Source organism: Euleptes europaea, chromosome 9 (assembly GCF_029931775.1).
Source record: "Euleptes europaea isolate rEulEur1 chromosome 9, rEulEur1.hap1, whole genome shotgun sequence".
NCBI lineage: Eukaryota > Metazoa > Chordata > Lepidosauria > Squamata > Sphaerodactylidae > Euleptes > Euleptes europaea.
In genome coordinates, this window is record NC_079320.1 from 59,876,167 (window position 1) to 59,892,073 (window position 15,907).

A 15,907-nucleotide genomic window follows, 5' to 3' on the forward strand; every position below is an offset into this window, starting at 1 on the left:
ACAAAGAGACAACTGGAGCACAGAGCCTTGGCTGGCTAAGCCAACTTTCAAAAGTTCTACATTATAAGAAGTATAAATGGCTCCTCTCCCGAGGTACAGATCTTGAAGCTTTTATCAGTAAAGTTTACCTCTGTAGCCTTCACAAATCCAGACATGTTGCTCACTATGTTTCGGTGGGTTATCATAGCTCCCTTGGGATTCCCTAAAGGGAAAAGAGATGTTCAGACATGCAACAGTTCAGGCAGAGACAATGAGCCTGGGAATTCTTGAAACATGTAATGATGGTATTAATAATGCTGTATCATCATGTTTCTTCAAACACATTCTTAAGGGACACCCAGGAAACACATAATCCAAAAGCTGCAGAACTATACCTTCCCTACCACACATCTCATACTTGACTTTTCCAGAAGATTCAACTGAAGTCTACCAAGATCTTGGGCTGAAAGCAGTTTGGTAAAGAATCTGATATTTCAGCCTTAACAGTATCTTTTCTACACAAGACTGCAATACAGTAATACCCCACTCTCTTTCCCGGCCCAAATGCATGTTACAATGCCAGTCAAGAGCAGCTGATCACACTGATGACTGCTGTATAAGGCTATGAAGTAATAAAAAAAAAAAACATTTGAAGACTGGTTGGGGAAAGTGATGTGATTTTGGAATAAACCCCCGTGGAGAGATTTGTCGCGTAGGAACAGACTTATTCCAAGGCAAACCTACCTGTGGTTCCACTGGTGAAACAGATTATGGCTAGATCTTCTGGTTTGGGAAGCTAAGAACAAGAGATCAGGTTAGTACTTTGATTTTAAAAGGAAGCGGTTCATGCAGAGTTTGCAAGACAGACCATTTTAATACATTACAAGTTTTCCTTATACATTGGTAATCTGTTCAGTACTTACTACGGGTTTGTGTCTGTGGGCTTTTCCTGATGCCTTAAAAAGGGGGGAAAAGATGCAACATGAGAAGCGAGTTTGTCAGAGACCTCCATCACTTTTGCAATTAACAACACTTGTTAAGTGTCTCCTTAGGAGTGGCAGTGCTTTTCTCCAATAGATTATTTCAGGGGTGCCAAACCTAAGGCCCACGGCCCAGATCTGGCCTACAAGCCAGCCACCCCCCGCCCCGATCTGGGCTGACAAAGCATGGCCCGGCTCAACCAAGTGACATTTATGTCATCTCTGGACTATTTGCTTTGAGAAACTCTTCATCCAGAGTACTTTCTTTATTCATGAGAACTCAAAAAAATAGAACTTGCAGCACAAGTCAACTTGCCCCCGCCCCCCACAAGCATAATACCCCAGTTTCAAGATCATAAAGTTAGGACAGGGCACAGGAGACTAAGTCCACACATTCTGATCTTTCCCCTCATCCAGAAGACTATGACTGTTAATGCTTTTCGTCAGCAACAGCCTGGATGAAGTCTGATCACATGCAGTTCACCCATCAAGCCACAGGCAGACAAGCAGTGGCAGCTCTCTTCCTCACACACCAGCACAACTGCTCTAACTTCTGAACAGATTTAAACAAAATTGCAATATCAGAAAAATGGCAAGATGCCTTCATCAAGTGAGGCAGATCCTTATGCTTCCAGTAGTATTTAAAAAACCTTCACCCTACATATTAGCTTGGCATGCTTAACGAGACATGGCAAAAGAGGGTCTGTATCATCAAAATGTGTAATACTGTTTTACTGTAACATAGCAGCACTAGCCATTTTTTAAAGGGAAGACAGAAATAGCAGGGTCACTAGAACAAAGATTTCCAAGAGTAAACCTTTGTCCTAGGGACCAGTAGGAAGCAGACCGGCTTTGTGGTGAAGGAGACAGTTAACTAAAGGCAACCAGGTTCCCACACAGAAGGAGTTCCAATGCTGGACTACCCTTCTCCATCAATCTTCCATGCTGCCACTTCTCCAGCTGCCGTGAACAGCTGTGACTATTGCAGTTGTTAAAATGCTAGTAATCAAGACAGAAGCAAGGCAACTTAAACTACTCCACTTCTGTCTTATGGAGAACGAAGTTCTCCTCTATCCGCTCCCTTTTATTCAGAAGACAAAGAAGAAGAGTTGGTTTTTATACCCTGGTTTTCTCTACCTTTAAGGAGTCTCAAAGCGGCTTACAATCACCTTCCCTTCCCCTCCCAACAGACACCTTGTGAGGTAGGTGGGGCTGAGAGTTCAGAGAACTGTGACTAGCCCAAGGTCACCCAGCAGGCTTCATGTGGAGGAGTGGGGAAATCAACCAGGTTCACCAGATTAGAGTGCACCACTCTTAACCACGCTGGCTCTCTCGTTCAGAGGTAGATATGACAACCTAAGCAAGTAGCTTTTCTCCAAAGGAAAAGCCACTTCAGTTACAGGAAGGCTTCAGGCTTGAGCCAGTGGAAAGGAGACATATAAATATGTTAATTACCTTTGCTCACAGGAGTGGTAGATAGGTGTAGGATCCACCCACTGTCAAAATAATCTTACATTTTTACAGTAGCCAGATTCATCCCGGCTAGTGTTTGGATGGGAGACATCCAAGGAATACCAAGGTTGTGACGTGGAGGCAGGCAATGGCAAACCACCTCCCAACTTCTCTTGCCTTGAAAACCCTACAGGGTCACCGTAAGTCAGCTTTGACTTGACGGCAAAAAAAAAAATCATGCATGACAGCTTGGCAAATTGTTTGCTATGAGCCTCAACTGGAAACACAGGGCATCAGTGCTGGATATTTTAAAGCTAGGTACTGTTTCATACCATGTGGTACAGATGTTAAGATTTTGGGGCATCAACTCAGAAGTTTATTACAAACACCCCAGAATCTTATATTTACATACCACACTTCTGCTAGCTTTGGTTGCAGTAACAAGTTTATGAATTAAAAGCAGTCCTAAAGTTGGCAGAAGTACGGTATGCAAATACGGTACTTCGATGTAGATTTATTCGCAAGGTAGTTCTTTCAGAATTAGCACAACCTTTGAACCAACTGTACTAGTTGGTGTATCTTTAATCTTGACAAATGTTTAGAGTCCTCTAGGTATTGAGAAATGCCAACAGCAATTTGTAAACTGGTCAAAAGGTTGAGTCTTTACACAATAAAGTCTAACCTTTATCCTTCATTCTGGTGGTCAAAGATCAGCATTTTGTAACAGACTTGACTCTGCCTTTTCCTTGCCTTGATCAAGGTATACAACCCAAAGTGGAGGCAGTCACAGAAGTGGCTTTGCTTACCTCAATCTCTTTCATGCTAACGATATCCACTCCACACTTCTTTCCACGGGCCACAAGATCACTGTCAAAGGGATCCATGATCACGATGGTTTTGAGGACCGACAGGTCTCCTTTCTCAGTGCTATCCAGCAGAAGTTTTGCCTTGTCAGGTTTATCACAAAAAACTAGTGCTATGTCACCTACGTTGGAAAGAAAGAAGGAAAAAAAACACACAGCCCTAAGCAATCAGAAACACCTTGTCATTTGAGTCCAATTACTTCTGCATCAAAGATCAGGAAGCCCAATTTGGAACAAACCACTTTACTTCAAGAGGTTTGTTTCATGGAAGGGACCAAGCCTGATGTGTGATTTAGGATTCTACCATAGATAGAAGAAACAAATCCATGCCATGTCTCCCAATTTATCTTAAACCAGGCAGAGACTATCAGGATTCCTGTAACCCATTTCCTATAGTAAGCATATCCTCTGTCAGTATTCTGCTGCAAGAGCTGCTTGAGAGGCCTGCAAATATTTTTTGCAGTTGCAAAGTTGGCTTCATTTCTTAATGCTCAAATTGAACTGGAGGCTCTTCAGTAGAAAGGTAAAGGTCCCCTGTGCAAGCACCGGGTCATTCCTGACCCATGGGGTGACGTCACATCCCGACGTTTACGAGGCAGACTTTGTTTACGGGGTGGTTTGCCAGTGCCTTCCCCAGTCATCTTCCCTTTACCCCCAAGCAAGCTGGGTACTCATATTACTGACCTCGGAAGGATGGAAGGTTGAGTCAACCTTGAGCCGGCTACCTGAAACCAACTTCCGTCGGGATTGAAGTCAGGTTGTGAGCAGAGCTTGGACTGCAGTACTGCAGTTTACCACTCTGCGCCACAGGGCTCTACTCAGTAGAAAGAGTAATGAGAAAAATACAGACATTTATTTATTCATGTTGGCAATCCAGAACATACCCTTGTTTACAATATAGGTGATTGCTTCGGCTCCCAGTGTGTCGTAGAGGGGTACGGCCACCATGGAGTAAGTGTAGCATCCTTGTTCAATGATAACCCACTGCAAGAGAAGGAGCATTAACACAGTGGTTATCTGCCAAGCATGAACACTACAGCCAACTTGTCTGGTATAGATATTCTAAAAAAATTGTGTATTAATTCAAGTATGGAAACTCCAGCCTCAAGCATACAGGCACATCTTTAATGGAAGGTGTTATCATTAAGGGAACAAAGGGTAGCTCCAATCGCTGCAAAGGTAGGGGGGACCCTGGTGTTTCACACAGCAAATAAACAATGGACTTAACTTTCAACATCATAAGAACACCCACAACTTTCAAACATGCATCTAGGAAGACCTCATGAAGTTTCTCAGACATACATTCTATTAATGTAGGATGAATGTGCATGCTATATGTTGGCTGCATGCAAACACTACAGAAGAAGAAGAGTTGGTTTTTATATGCTGACTTTCTCTACCACTTAAGGGAGACTCAAACCAGCTTACAATCACCTTCCCTTCCCCTCCCCCACAACAGACACCCTGTGAGGTAGGTGGGGCTGAGAGAGCTCTAACAGAGCTATAACTTAGCCCAAGGTCACCCAGCTGGCTTTGTGTGTAAGAGTGGGGAAAGAAATCCAGTTCACCAGGTTAGCCTCTGCCACTCATGTGGAAACATCGGGAATCAAACCCGGTTCTCCAGATCAGAGTTCACTGCTCCAAGCCAGACATTTTATAGTATCTAGAGTAGCTTTAAGAGACTTGGAGATTGCTTAACATAATATTTTAGCAGACAGGTTTTTTAAAATTTAGAGGCCAGATGGAGCTTTGTGGCACTGACACAGCAACTGGAGGTATTCTGTTTGTTTTCTTCCACCTCCCTGCTTAGCTTCCAAGTTCTGACGAGATCGGGCTAGCTTGGGCCATCCAGGTCAGGGCTCACCCAGCCTACAACAGATTCCTCCCTATCCCTATCAGACAGCAGAAAGAAAATGGGAATGGAGTAATGCTATTACAGGAGACAATCCAAGCAGGAAGAGACTTGAGACGAAGAAAGGATCAATAAGCACAGATTAAACTACAATATGTAAAGGCAGCACTTTGGACAGAGCCTTAGTAAGCAGCCAATGCTTGGGGTGCCCTTTCAGAGGTATCGCAAAAGCATAACCAGTAAAAACATAACCTCCCCCTCAGAGTAAAAAAGGTCACATGTTCTACCTCTGCCAAGATAACAAGATGAACAGGAAGACTGCATTCTGCTGCTGCTGTAAAACTACCACATAGCTAAGTAAATGCACAGCTTTTTAAAAAGAATGGTGCAAAGCAAGCTGTGGGCCTATTAATTCATTGGCTCCAGTCATTAGGGAACTGTCAGCCTTTACCAAGGCCACATGCTGAATTCTGCATGTGTGTAAACAGCATCAGTGTGAGTCAAGGCAAGGAAGAATGATTCTCTCTCTTACTTTCATAAAAGGTTGTTTGCTATGCTGATGGGCCTTTCTATTAAGAACCACTTAGGTTCAGTATTTTAAATCAGATGCACCATATTAGGATATTTTGTGCAAGAGAAATGAAGGTGAGTGGAAGCACACTGCCAGATCTTAGTTCCTGGGGCCAGTGTGGGGTAGTAGTTAAGAGTGGCAGACTCTAATCTAGAGAAGCATATTTGAGTCCCCACTCCTCCACATGAAGCCTGATGGGTCACCCAGCAGGCTTCATGTGGAGGAGTGGGGAAACAAAGCCAGTTCACCAGATTAGAGTCCGCCGCTCATGTGGAGGAGTGGGGAATCAACCCCGGTTCTCCAGATTAGAGTCCACTGATCTTAACCACACCACCACGCTGGCTGTTACACACATTTCTTATTCCCTAGGAATCAGCATTCCAAAAGAGGGGACTACACTGCCCTCTACGCCAATTCCAGCCACAAGGAATTACCATAAATACACTCAACCTCAACTTAGACTGGGGTTCTGCTATAGCGAGCACCCCACAATGAGCCAGGAACTCCAGGTAAAGTGATTCAGGGCAACCCCCCCCCCCAATGAATTCCAGAGCAAGTGCAACCTCAGGAACAGAAGTCTGTTATAACCAAAATCCGTCCACTAAGCCATGCCAAGTGAAATTTTTTAGAGAACATGCCCACTTGTATTACTTAAAAAACCCATCCCATAAAGCTCTTAGTTCTCAGTTACCTCAGGCCGGTTCTGTGAAAAGATTCCTATGAATTGATCAGGTGATGGTTTGAAGCCTCTGTTGAGAAGTCCTGAGCCAACACATTCTGCTCTGTCTGCAGCCTGGGGCAAAAACCAAAACACCATAAGTTTGCTGGCCAATAAAATGTAATGTAAAACACCATAATGGCTATGTAAAATATGGTATCTTTCTTATCTCTCTCTGTGCAGGAATTTCTGATTTTCAAGTTCCCACTATATTCTATTTCACTAGGATCTTCAACCATTTCAACAGTCAAGACAAAGACAGAGCTTCAACTAGGCTGTATTGTTACACGTGAATAGGGTAAAATCCTGTTTTGAACACATGAAGCTGCCTTCTACTGAATCAGAACCTTGGCCCATCAGTCAGTATTGTCTACTCAGACTGGCAGTGGCTCTCCAGGGTCTCAGGCAAGGGTCTCACATCACCTACTTGCCTAGTCCCTTTAACTGGAGATGCAGGGGATTGAACCTGGGACCTTCTGCATGCCAAGCACATGATCTACCACTGAGCCACGGCCCAACCCCATGTAGATGTCTACATGAGAATCACGTCGGATATATCCACTGTTGAATCAACAGTGGTATGTTCCTTTGAGAATGTGCTTCCTATGCCACACCTGGAAAATGTATGAGTTTTGCTTAACGGAATGGACACTATTGAGTATCAGCGCAGAAAGTGCTGAGTGGGGCCATAAAAGTAGTCTAAAAATACAGCTTGTTTGAAGAATCTCTAATTTAAACCCACATTTTAAAGAGGTTTACACAAGTAGGTTCAGAGTTATGAATGCATTTTGAGAACAACTTGAGTTCGTTAAAGCAGAAACTAATTTATTCCGGTCTAGTACCTAGACAATAGGCATACTATTTCAGCATCCTACTGCTATGCACCATAACAACTGAGTATGTCAAAGCTTTCCTTCTCCACTAATGTTGCTTGAATAAACTCAATGGCTACAGCCATTAGGGGAAACAAGCAGATGCACAAAACTTTGTAGCAACTTACCTCCTTGTAAGAGATCCATTCATATGGCTGATTTGGTTTTCTTACACCCAAACAGGGACCATTGTCTAAAGTGTAAAGGTTAAATAATTTTAGGGGGGGGGAGATATGGAAGAGATTCTACCCCATCATCAAGTGGTTCCGTTTCAGAGAGATGAGATTTCAAATTTAGGCATGCAATGCAAGGGTTATGTCCCCCCCACCCCCACATTCTATTTTGTTCCCAAGGATCTCAACGAACTACTCCCAATTATCAAGGAAAATGCAGAAGGAAGACAAGAACAGATCCAATTCCACGCTCCTCCTGTTCACTCATAGGTTCCCCCCTCCCCAATCAATCCCCTCCCCCCAATGCGACAGTACTCACTTGACACGTGTAATCCCCTTTGGAAAATATCATAGGCTGTTCTGACGTCATCATAGTAGTATACTATTGGCTCATCACTGTCAAGTAATGAGGATCTCCGGGCATACTGACCATCCTGTCAAAAGAAGGTTACGTGTTTACCTCTCTCCAGAGAGAATTTCTGTACCATTCCTTTCGATGTCAAGTAGCCAGGCAATTCGGATGGTGCAAGAGTTTACCAGATATGGACTAACGCCTGATGAAAGAAGCATCTTTGTAGAAACTGGGCATCAATACATGAGCAACACCATCTGTCCTCGTTCTAGCATTGCACAATGAATGAAATGTCTACACGTCGATCATGTTGAACAACAGCTAAGCTGTATTTGATGGCGGAACGCACACAAACAAAAAATACTGGACTCTCTTAAACGCACGGAGTCATTCCTCAACATAATGTATGTTGATATTCTGTAATGCCAACTCTGGCTGTTGCATTAAACTAAGGTTAATCATGACAGGCTTGATAGTTTCATCAGTCAGTGCAAACTGTTACTTTTCGAGCTACTGCTAAAACCTGAGTGGAAAACAGGCAACTTTACATGTCTGTCACAACAAATAAATGGAGTGGTGGAGTCTGATCTGAAGAACCGGGTTTGATTCCCCTCTCCTCCACATGAGCGGCAGAGGCTAATCTGGTGAACTGGATTTGTTTCCCCACTCCTACACGTGAATCCAGCCAGCTGACCTTGGGCTAGTCACAGTTCTATTAAGAGCTCTCTCACCTACCTCACAGGGTGTGTGTTGTGGGGAGGCGAAGGGAAGGTGATTGTAAGCCAGGTTGAGTCTCCCTTAAGTGGTAGAGAAAGTCGGCATATAAAAACCAACTCTCCTCCTTCTAAATGTTTGAAAGTGTTCAGTTTACACCTGAATGGGTTCTAATACAGCCATAACTCAAGCAATATTAAAACACATTCATATTATTGTGTGTGTGTGTTTGTGAAACGCTGTCAAGTCGCTTCTGCCTTATGGTGACCCTATGAATTAATGACCCCCAAAATGCCCTATCGTTAACAGTCTTGCTTGGGTCCTGCAAAATGACTGCGGCTTCCTTGATGGAGTCAATCCACCTCATGTTGGGTCTTCATATCAGTAGACTAAAGCAGGGGCCCCCAAGGATAAGGATCTACACTGTATTACTGAAGTTAAGCTGTGGCAATCATTTTGTTGCTGCCTCCGCCTCCTGTTGCAGCCATTTTGTTGCTGCGCCATGTCAGAATTACACATGTGCCACAGGCTCAAAAAGGTCGGAGACCCCCCTGGACTAAAGTTTCCCCCTTCATAAGTTACATTGGTACTAGCCAAGCAGACCACTCAAATATGTGACCCTCCTCTTTGTGGCTGCACAAAGTGGTCTTCCCTCATGATAAAAGGGAACAATAACAGGCTTATGCCTACTACATTTGCACAGAGTATTTAAAATAACACTAAACACACATTGTCACCATTTCAGGAGAAGCCAAAGAGCCAGAAGAACCATCTGGGTGTATTTATGTACTATTCACTCAGTAAAGGCATTTTAGGGTGTTAAATGTTAAAATATGTACAAGAACCAGTTCAACTACTGCTAGATACATTCTAGTTGTTTAAAGCTTCCTTAAAGGCTCACTGTAAACAGACACCAACAGTCTCCAGACAATATTGTACAAACTGAAAGTACCAAGTCATGACGGAATAGCACAAAGCAAGCACTTACTGGGGACAGTATGGCAAAGGAGAACAATGTTGGTGCAATCAGACACTCCATATTCTACACTTTTTGTCCTTTTTACATTCTACGATTTCTGAGTTTTCAACAAACCACCCTGACAAAAATGCCTTTAAAGTTGTGTCAGACAAGAATGATGCAAAGTATCAGCTGAGCCACCTTCTTTAAGAACAAGGAAAGTCCTGAGCTCTACACCACCATTCCATCAAGTACTAAGTTCATACGTTAACCAGCGGCAAGCTTGGGTTTACCAACGAACATATCATCTCGAGAGAGAGACAAGATCAGAAACTCCCTACTGTAACTTGATTCGCTGGTGCAAGAAAATGTGGTAGTATAACCATTTACATTAAAGGTTTTGTGGAAACAGAAGTTAAGCACAGCAGCACTGATTGCTTTGCTTGTTTTCTATTTGCAGGAAGTTTTGTTAACAAGGGAGCATTTCAAAACTATGATCTTCCCCTTGCAGTCTGGTGAAGCAGTCCATCTCGCCATGTCATCCCCCTGCATATGCAAACTGTCTGCTACATTCACATTTCTGTTTTTTTCGGGGGCTCTCCACCTTGTTTAACATCTTGTTGTTTAACATCTACATGAAATTGCTGGGGCAGAGGCCATCCAGGGATTTGGAGCGAGGTGTCACTGAGACAGGTGAGTCTGTGGAAGTGCAGTCGTCTTGTTTGTGGCTTCCTAGAGGTGTACCAACAGAGGCATAACATCCAAATAGCAAGATGTCATAGTCCCACTGTACACCGCATTGGTCAGGCCACACCTGGAATACTGTGTGCAGTTCGGGAGGCCTCACTTCAAACAGGATGTGGACAGAATGGAGCGGGTGCAGAGAAGAGCGACAAGGATGATCAGGGGCCTGGAGACCAAGCCCTAAAGGCTGGGAATGTTCAATATGGAAAATAGGAGGTTAAGGTGGAACATGATTGCTCTCTTCAAGTATTTGAAAGGCTGTCACTTAGAGGAGGGCAGGGAACTGTTCCTGTTGGTAGCAGAGTATAGGACCCACAATAATGGATATAAATTATGGGCAGAAAGGTGCTGGCTGGATATTAGGAAAAGTTTTTTTACATTAGAGTTGTTCACCAGTGGAATCGGCTGCAGCCCCAAATGTGAGCTCCCCCTCTCTGGCAGGCTTTAAGCAGCTGCTGGATGAACACTTGTCAGGGATGCTTTAGGTTGATCCTACATTGAGGAGTTGGACTAGATGGCCAGTACGGCCATCTAGTATGGCCACTTCCAGATCTATGATTCTATATGAAGCTTCTTCATACCAAATGAGACCCTTGATCCATCTTACTGTTCCTATTCCAGTGGGCAGTGGCTCTACTGGTCTTGGGTATGAACAGTCATTCTCTGTACCTGCTACCTGAAGACACCATGCATTACATTTAGGACATCTTGCCACAGCCCTGGCAAGCCCTAATCCTTTTACATAACAAAGCAGGGTTCAATAATGTATCCATCAGGCAGCATCTACATGCACCCAGGTGAAGAATGACACATTGGCTTGGACACAGCAGTGATTCCCCTCAGCTGAGGGACTTCCTTCTCCCCCTTACTGCTGCAGCCCCAATTGTCAACTAATACACTGCTGGGGAGAAGGGAACCCCCCAAAATAACATGCAGAGGGAGCCTGATTTCTACAATGGAGGGTGGAGGGTGGAAAAAGCCCCCCCCCCTTCTGTCTGCAGGACTCCTCTACTTGAATTAAGTTTTACTGAAGCCAAGCTATGTGAAGTTTGTTTTGTTTTTAAAGCATGGATTTTATCCAGATGGCAAAAGTTATTCCATCTGCCCAACTATTCAAAGAGGCCCCATTCTCCTCTGGTTAATTATGCAACAAACATCTTTAGATGTTCTTGGTGGCCCAACATAAACCCAGAATTTACAGAAAGCATCTCTTGAAGTCAACAAAGTATGTGTGATTACCGTATATACTCGTGTATAAGCCGAGTTTTTCAGCCCAAAAAAAGGGCTGAAAAAGCCGGCCTCGGCTTATACACGGGTCAATACGGTAGAAGGGGGAAGGGGGAAGGGGGAAGGGGGGAAGGGGGAAGGGGGGAGGGGGAAGGGGGGAAGGGGGAAGGGGGGAGGGGGAAGGGGGGAGGGGGGAGGGGGGAGGGGGGAGGAGGGAGGGGGGAACTTACCATCGCCGCCGCCGAGCCACCGCCATTTTCTCCCGCCGGGAGGGGTCTTGGACAGCCTCTCTGCAGCCACAGAGAGACTGCCCTGGCCCCACCCAGCCCCCGCCGCCATTTCCCCCCGCCAGGAGGGGCCCTGGGCAGCCTCTCTGCAGCCGCAGGGAAGCTGCCCTGGCCCCCCACGGCCCCCGCCGCGATTTGCCCCCGCCGGGAGGGGCCCTGGGCAGCCTTTCTGCAGCCGCAGGGAAGCTGCCCTGGCCCCCCACGGCCCCTGCCGCCATTTTCCCCCGCCGGGAGGGGCCCTGGGCAGCCTCTCTGCAGCCGCAGGAAGGCTGCCCCGGCCCTCCCCGGCACCCGCCGCATTTTCCCCGCCGGGAGGGGCCATGGGAGACCCCTGCCCGTCGCGCCGCTACCACCCACGTGCCTGGGCGCCTTCCTCCGGCCGGCAGCGGCCTGGAGGGGCCTCCTGCCGGCCCAGGAAGGATGCGCCGCCGCCGCTTCGCCGCCTCTCCAGGTAAGTAGTGGGTTCAGGGGCTTTTCCCCCTCCCCCCCTTGGATGGCACTGGGGTCGGGGTGGGTCGGGAGGGCCTGGGAGGCGGCGGGAGGGCGACCTGGGGCAGGGGCCCTGCGCTCTAAAATGGCAGCCGCCATTTTAGAGCGCAGCATTGCAGGTAAAGGAAATTTCTTATTGCCCCTCAGCTTATACGCGGGTCAATAAGAAATTCCCTTTTCTGGCCTCTAATTTGGGGGGTCGGCTTATACTCGGGTCGGCTTATATCCGAGTATATACGGTAGCTATGCAGATGGTTCCTGTATTTTGCCTGAATAATTCCTCTTAGTAGACAGGGATAAGACCGTCTCATCAGTTTTCATCTTTAAGTGTTTCTCTAGTCACATGGATTAGAAATATGCCATTTTGGAAGTACATGTAGGAGGAGATGGACGTGAAGAGAACAGACATTAGGGAAAATTTTGATTGATTCCATTATAAAATGGATGTAACTGCTAGCACATAACACTGAAGCAGGTAAGTCTAGTTTTTCTAGTACATAATTAATCAGTGTTTTGGTATTTAAGAACAGGTTATCACAGGACCCACAGAATTAGGCCTCAAGTCACAGCACTAGAGAGCAATAAGGAATGTGTACCAACAGCACCAATATCAAGGGAGGGAAAGAAGAGGGAAAGAGAGCCTCTTCAGATGTATTTGCAAAGCAATTCTATCCCTGAAGCCAAGGGACGCTGAATGGTGGCTGAATCCCTGTAAGCACACACACATACATGAACCTTTATTGGCATAATAACCACATGGGCAGATGTGTTTGTACAGGCACCTTAAAGGGAAAAAATCGTGTTCCATCATAAAATAACAATCAGTTAAAATCAGTATATAACTAACATTAAAAGATCTCCTTCTCATATTTCAAGCTAATAAAGCCATCTGGACCCTTTAATAACAAATACACGGATACATCTCTATGGTCATCCCTGTAAGCACTAGACACAGCCTCGTGACTACTGAAGCCTATGCCACAGGTGAGCACACTGGTCTTTCAGAGCACATTTTTTGTTTACAATTATCATGACCCCTCAAATAAGATCCCGTTTTCAAGCAGCATCTCACAGGAATAGGCTGATACAGAAACATATTCATATTGCAAAACTGATCCAGAGCAAATCAAGTAGATGGATGAAGGTTAGCTACGTACGTTTTGGGGGAGGGGAGCCATATGAAAGCAGGCAAGCATCTGAATGAAGTTAAGGTTTATCCTTTATAAGCAGAGCATGTGGGTGAAGGGAGCTAAGCCCTTTCTCATCTGCACACACCTTGCCATACACCACCTATTTTAAGCACTTTTCTTCCAGCAGCTAATTTTTGGCATCAAAGAAAGATACATCAGAGCACAGAGATATAAAGTGCGGGGAGGGACAGGCTTTAGTTTTGCTCACCCTGTGCTCTGTTTCCTGTAATGGAGAAAGGGCCTCCCAACCTCTGCATATACATGAACAGATGGAAAGCATCGATTTCCTCCACAACCTTATCACTTCTTGGTGCAAACGGGGCTGTAAATTGTTGTCCTTTATATCTAGTTGAACACTGAAACTATGTGTTTCCAAAGTACAGCCTGCATCAGAGGCTCAGGTTGGATTCAGTCCAACAGCACATGGCGGTGAAGCAGGGTGAACAGGATTGCATTCTGCTGGGTCACAGCCATAGAGAGCGCGCTCCTCTCCAGGACCCAGAATTCCTTCGGGACAGAAGGTCTAGGTACAGCAAGCTGTAATCACAGCATTCAACTGCGAGCAGACAAGAGATTCATGCAGAGACTTACCACATAGGAAGCAAAAATAGCTTGCTATCACGTCAGTTGTTATCTGAAACCACATTTCTGCAAAGCATGTTTCTCGCTTGCCCAGTTGCAGAGGATGCTTTGGTGTGTGGGTAGCATTTTACACTCGAGAAATCAAAGGATGGCCTACAGCAGGTTTCTTCTGGCCCTGGCTTCTCTGCTCGGCACTGCTCCCCATTATTCGCATCCACACCCCATCCACACCTAGCAATCCTTCCTTTATATAGCAGGAGGCCTTGCCCAAGAAGACTACTGCAAGCATGTTGAGGAAAAGCAAGATCCATGGTGTGCAGCTGAGTTAAAAGTTCTGCAACAGGAGGCATTTACCTAGCAAGGACAGTGTTACAGATACTAACCCATTTAAACCGATGGGTTACGCCCATTCTGAAGTTCCTACCTCACCTCTATCTTTTTTAAATTTCACGACATCCAACCTGATGAAGAATTCTGGTGAACTCAAAAGCTTGCACAATGTTTTGGGTCAGTTTGGTTGGTCTCATAAAAGTACACTGCATGGATCTTGCTCATCTTTGGATTTTGCATGGATCAATGTTTACAACTTTTTCCGATAAAGAACCGCACCATGAAGCCGAATATAACTCAAAATAATATTCAGTTAACCCAGCCTTAGAAGGCAGGCATTCAAAGAAGCAGGAACAAAAGGACTGCTTACCTCCGCCTCCACTTCCACAGACTGCATGGCTAAGTCGCATGGTGGTTTCAGAGCTTTAGGTCTTGTGGCATACCAGTAAGTTGTAAGCGCTGCGAAAGCACCAAACCCCATCAGTGTGTTTGTTGGAAGGGTGCGCATGTACTGCCTGACGTCACCAAATTCTGGCATTCGCAGATGCCTGAACAGTTCGTGAGCTTGCATTGCGGTTTCTTGCAGCATTGGAAACAGTGAGAATCTGTGGATATATATTAAGAAAGTTGAGCACTCAACTTGGTATAGAAGGGGGGGAAAGAAGATTCTAAGCTTCCGTAGAAAAAAAGATGCACGTCTTTAGGTAGCCGTAGCAAGCTGGAAGCAGATATTGGAGCCAATACCCTGTGTTCTGGAAGAAGCGTCAAGTCTTTCTTTTTTGGTTTGGGTCAGACAACTGCTGGCACAGCATGCACTTTGGTCAAAGTACCCTCTCGGTTTGAAAACATGTTTTGGCTGTCTTCGGAAGATGTGAAATCATCTTCCGAACAGCCAGGTCACAAGGGGAATACAAACTCTTCTCTCCCAGGAACACACTACAGAAGTAAACTTGCCCTGTGTCTCTTCTACAGGGTAGTTTTCAAAGCACCCAAAAGTTAAGATCCTGCTTCCCACAGAGTTTTAGCTCACACTGTATTTTATAGGCCATAACATACCCGAGGAGAGAACTGAAGAGCACACATTCCCATTGATACCTTTAAATTCCTGACAGACATTAAGACGGTAAAGCCAGGGAACTCATTTTTTTAAGCCTCCTCCTGCTGCCGCCTCTGCTCAGCTGACGCTTCCTTTCTTCCACAGCCAAGGTCCCTGAGGACATTAATCACGTGCTACAGCGTTACGGTTCCTGCCTACTAGGCCAAAGGTAACTAGCAGACATAGTCCATACTTAGCCTTGAGAGAAGGAAGGCCAATAGAAACGCAGCCTGGGATCACCCCACTGCCCGGAGGGGTGGGCAGGCGGAGGAAACAATGTCTGTCTCAGGAACTCACAACTGGTAGTGACATTCATTCATTGCCCATCAGCTCATTCCTACCTCCAGAGCACAGCTGAGAAACCCTTTCCAGAGAGGGAAAAATATTCTAGCGTACAGTTGTCTGCAGAAGCCTGTGCAATTTTAGAACAAGACATTGAAGTTACATGTGGCTTGTGTATGTGCGTGTTTTTAAGGGA

The 15,907-nt window shown here is 45.4% G+C and overlaps 1 protein-coding gene across 1 annotated transcript in view; it reads right to left on the reverse strand.

The window, feature by feature from the left end:
* The window catches only part of ACSL1 (acyl-CoA synthetase long chain family member 1), a 39,860-nt gene that overhangs the window by 13,558 nt on the left and 10,395 nt on the right, over window positions 1-15,907 (reverse strand). Inside the window, exons 2-10 of the mRNA XM_056855914.1 lie at window positions 14,704-14,938; window positions 7,780-7,894; window positions 7,416-7,480; window positions 6,389-6,490; window positions 4,159-4,258; window positions 3,218-3,396; window positions 903-935; window positions 724-775; window positions 129-202 (exon numbers count right to left, since the gene is read on the reverse strand). Coding sequence (XP_056711892.1) covers window positions 129-202; window positions 724-775; window positions 903-935; window positions 3,218-3,396; window positions 4,159-4,258; window positions 6,389-6,490; window positions 7,416-7,480; window positions 7,780-7,894; window positions 14,704-14,922 — 939 coding nt within the window. The 5' untranslated portion in view covers window positions 14,923-14,938. The remainder of the gene's footprint in view (window positions 1-128; window positions 203-723; window positions 776-902; window positions 936-3,217; window positions 3,397-4,158; window positions 4,259-6,388; window positions 6,491-7,415; window positions 7,481-7,779; window positions 7,895-14,703; window positions 14,939-15,907) is intronic.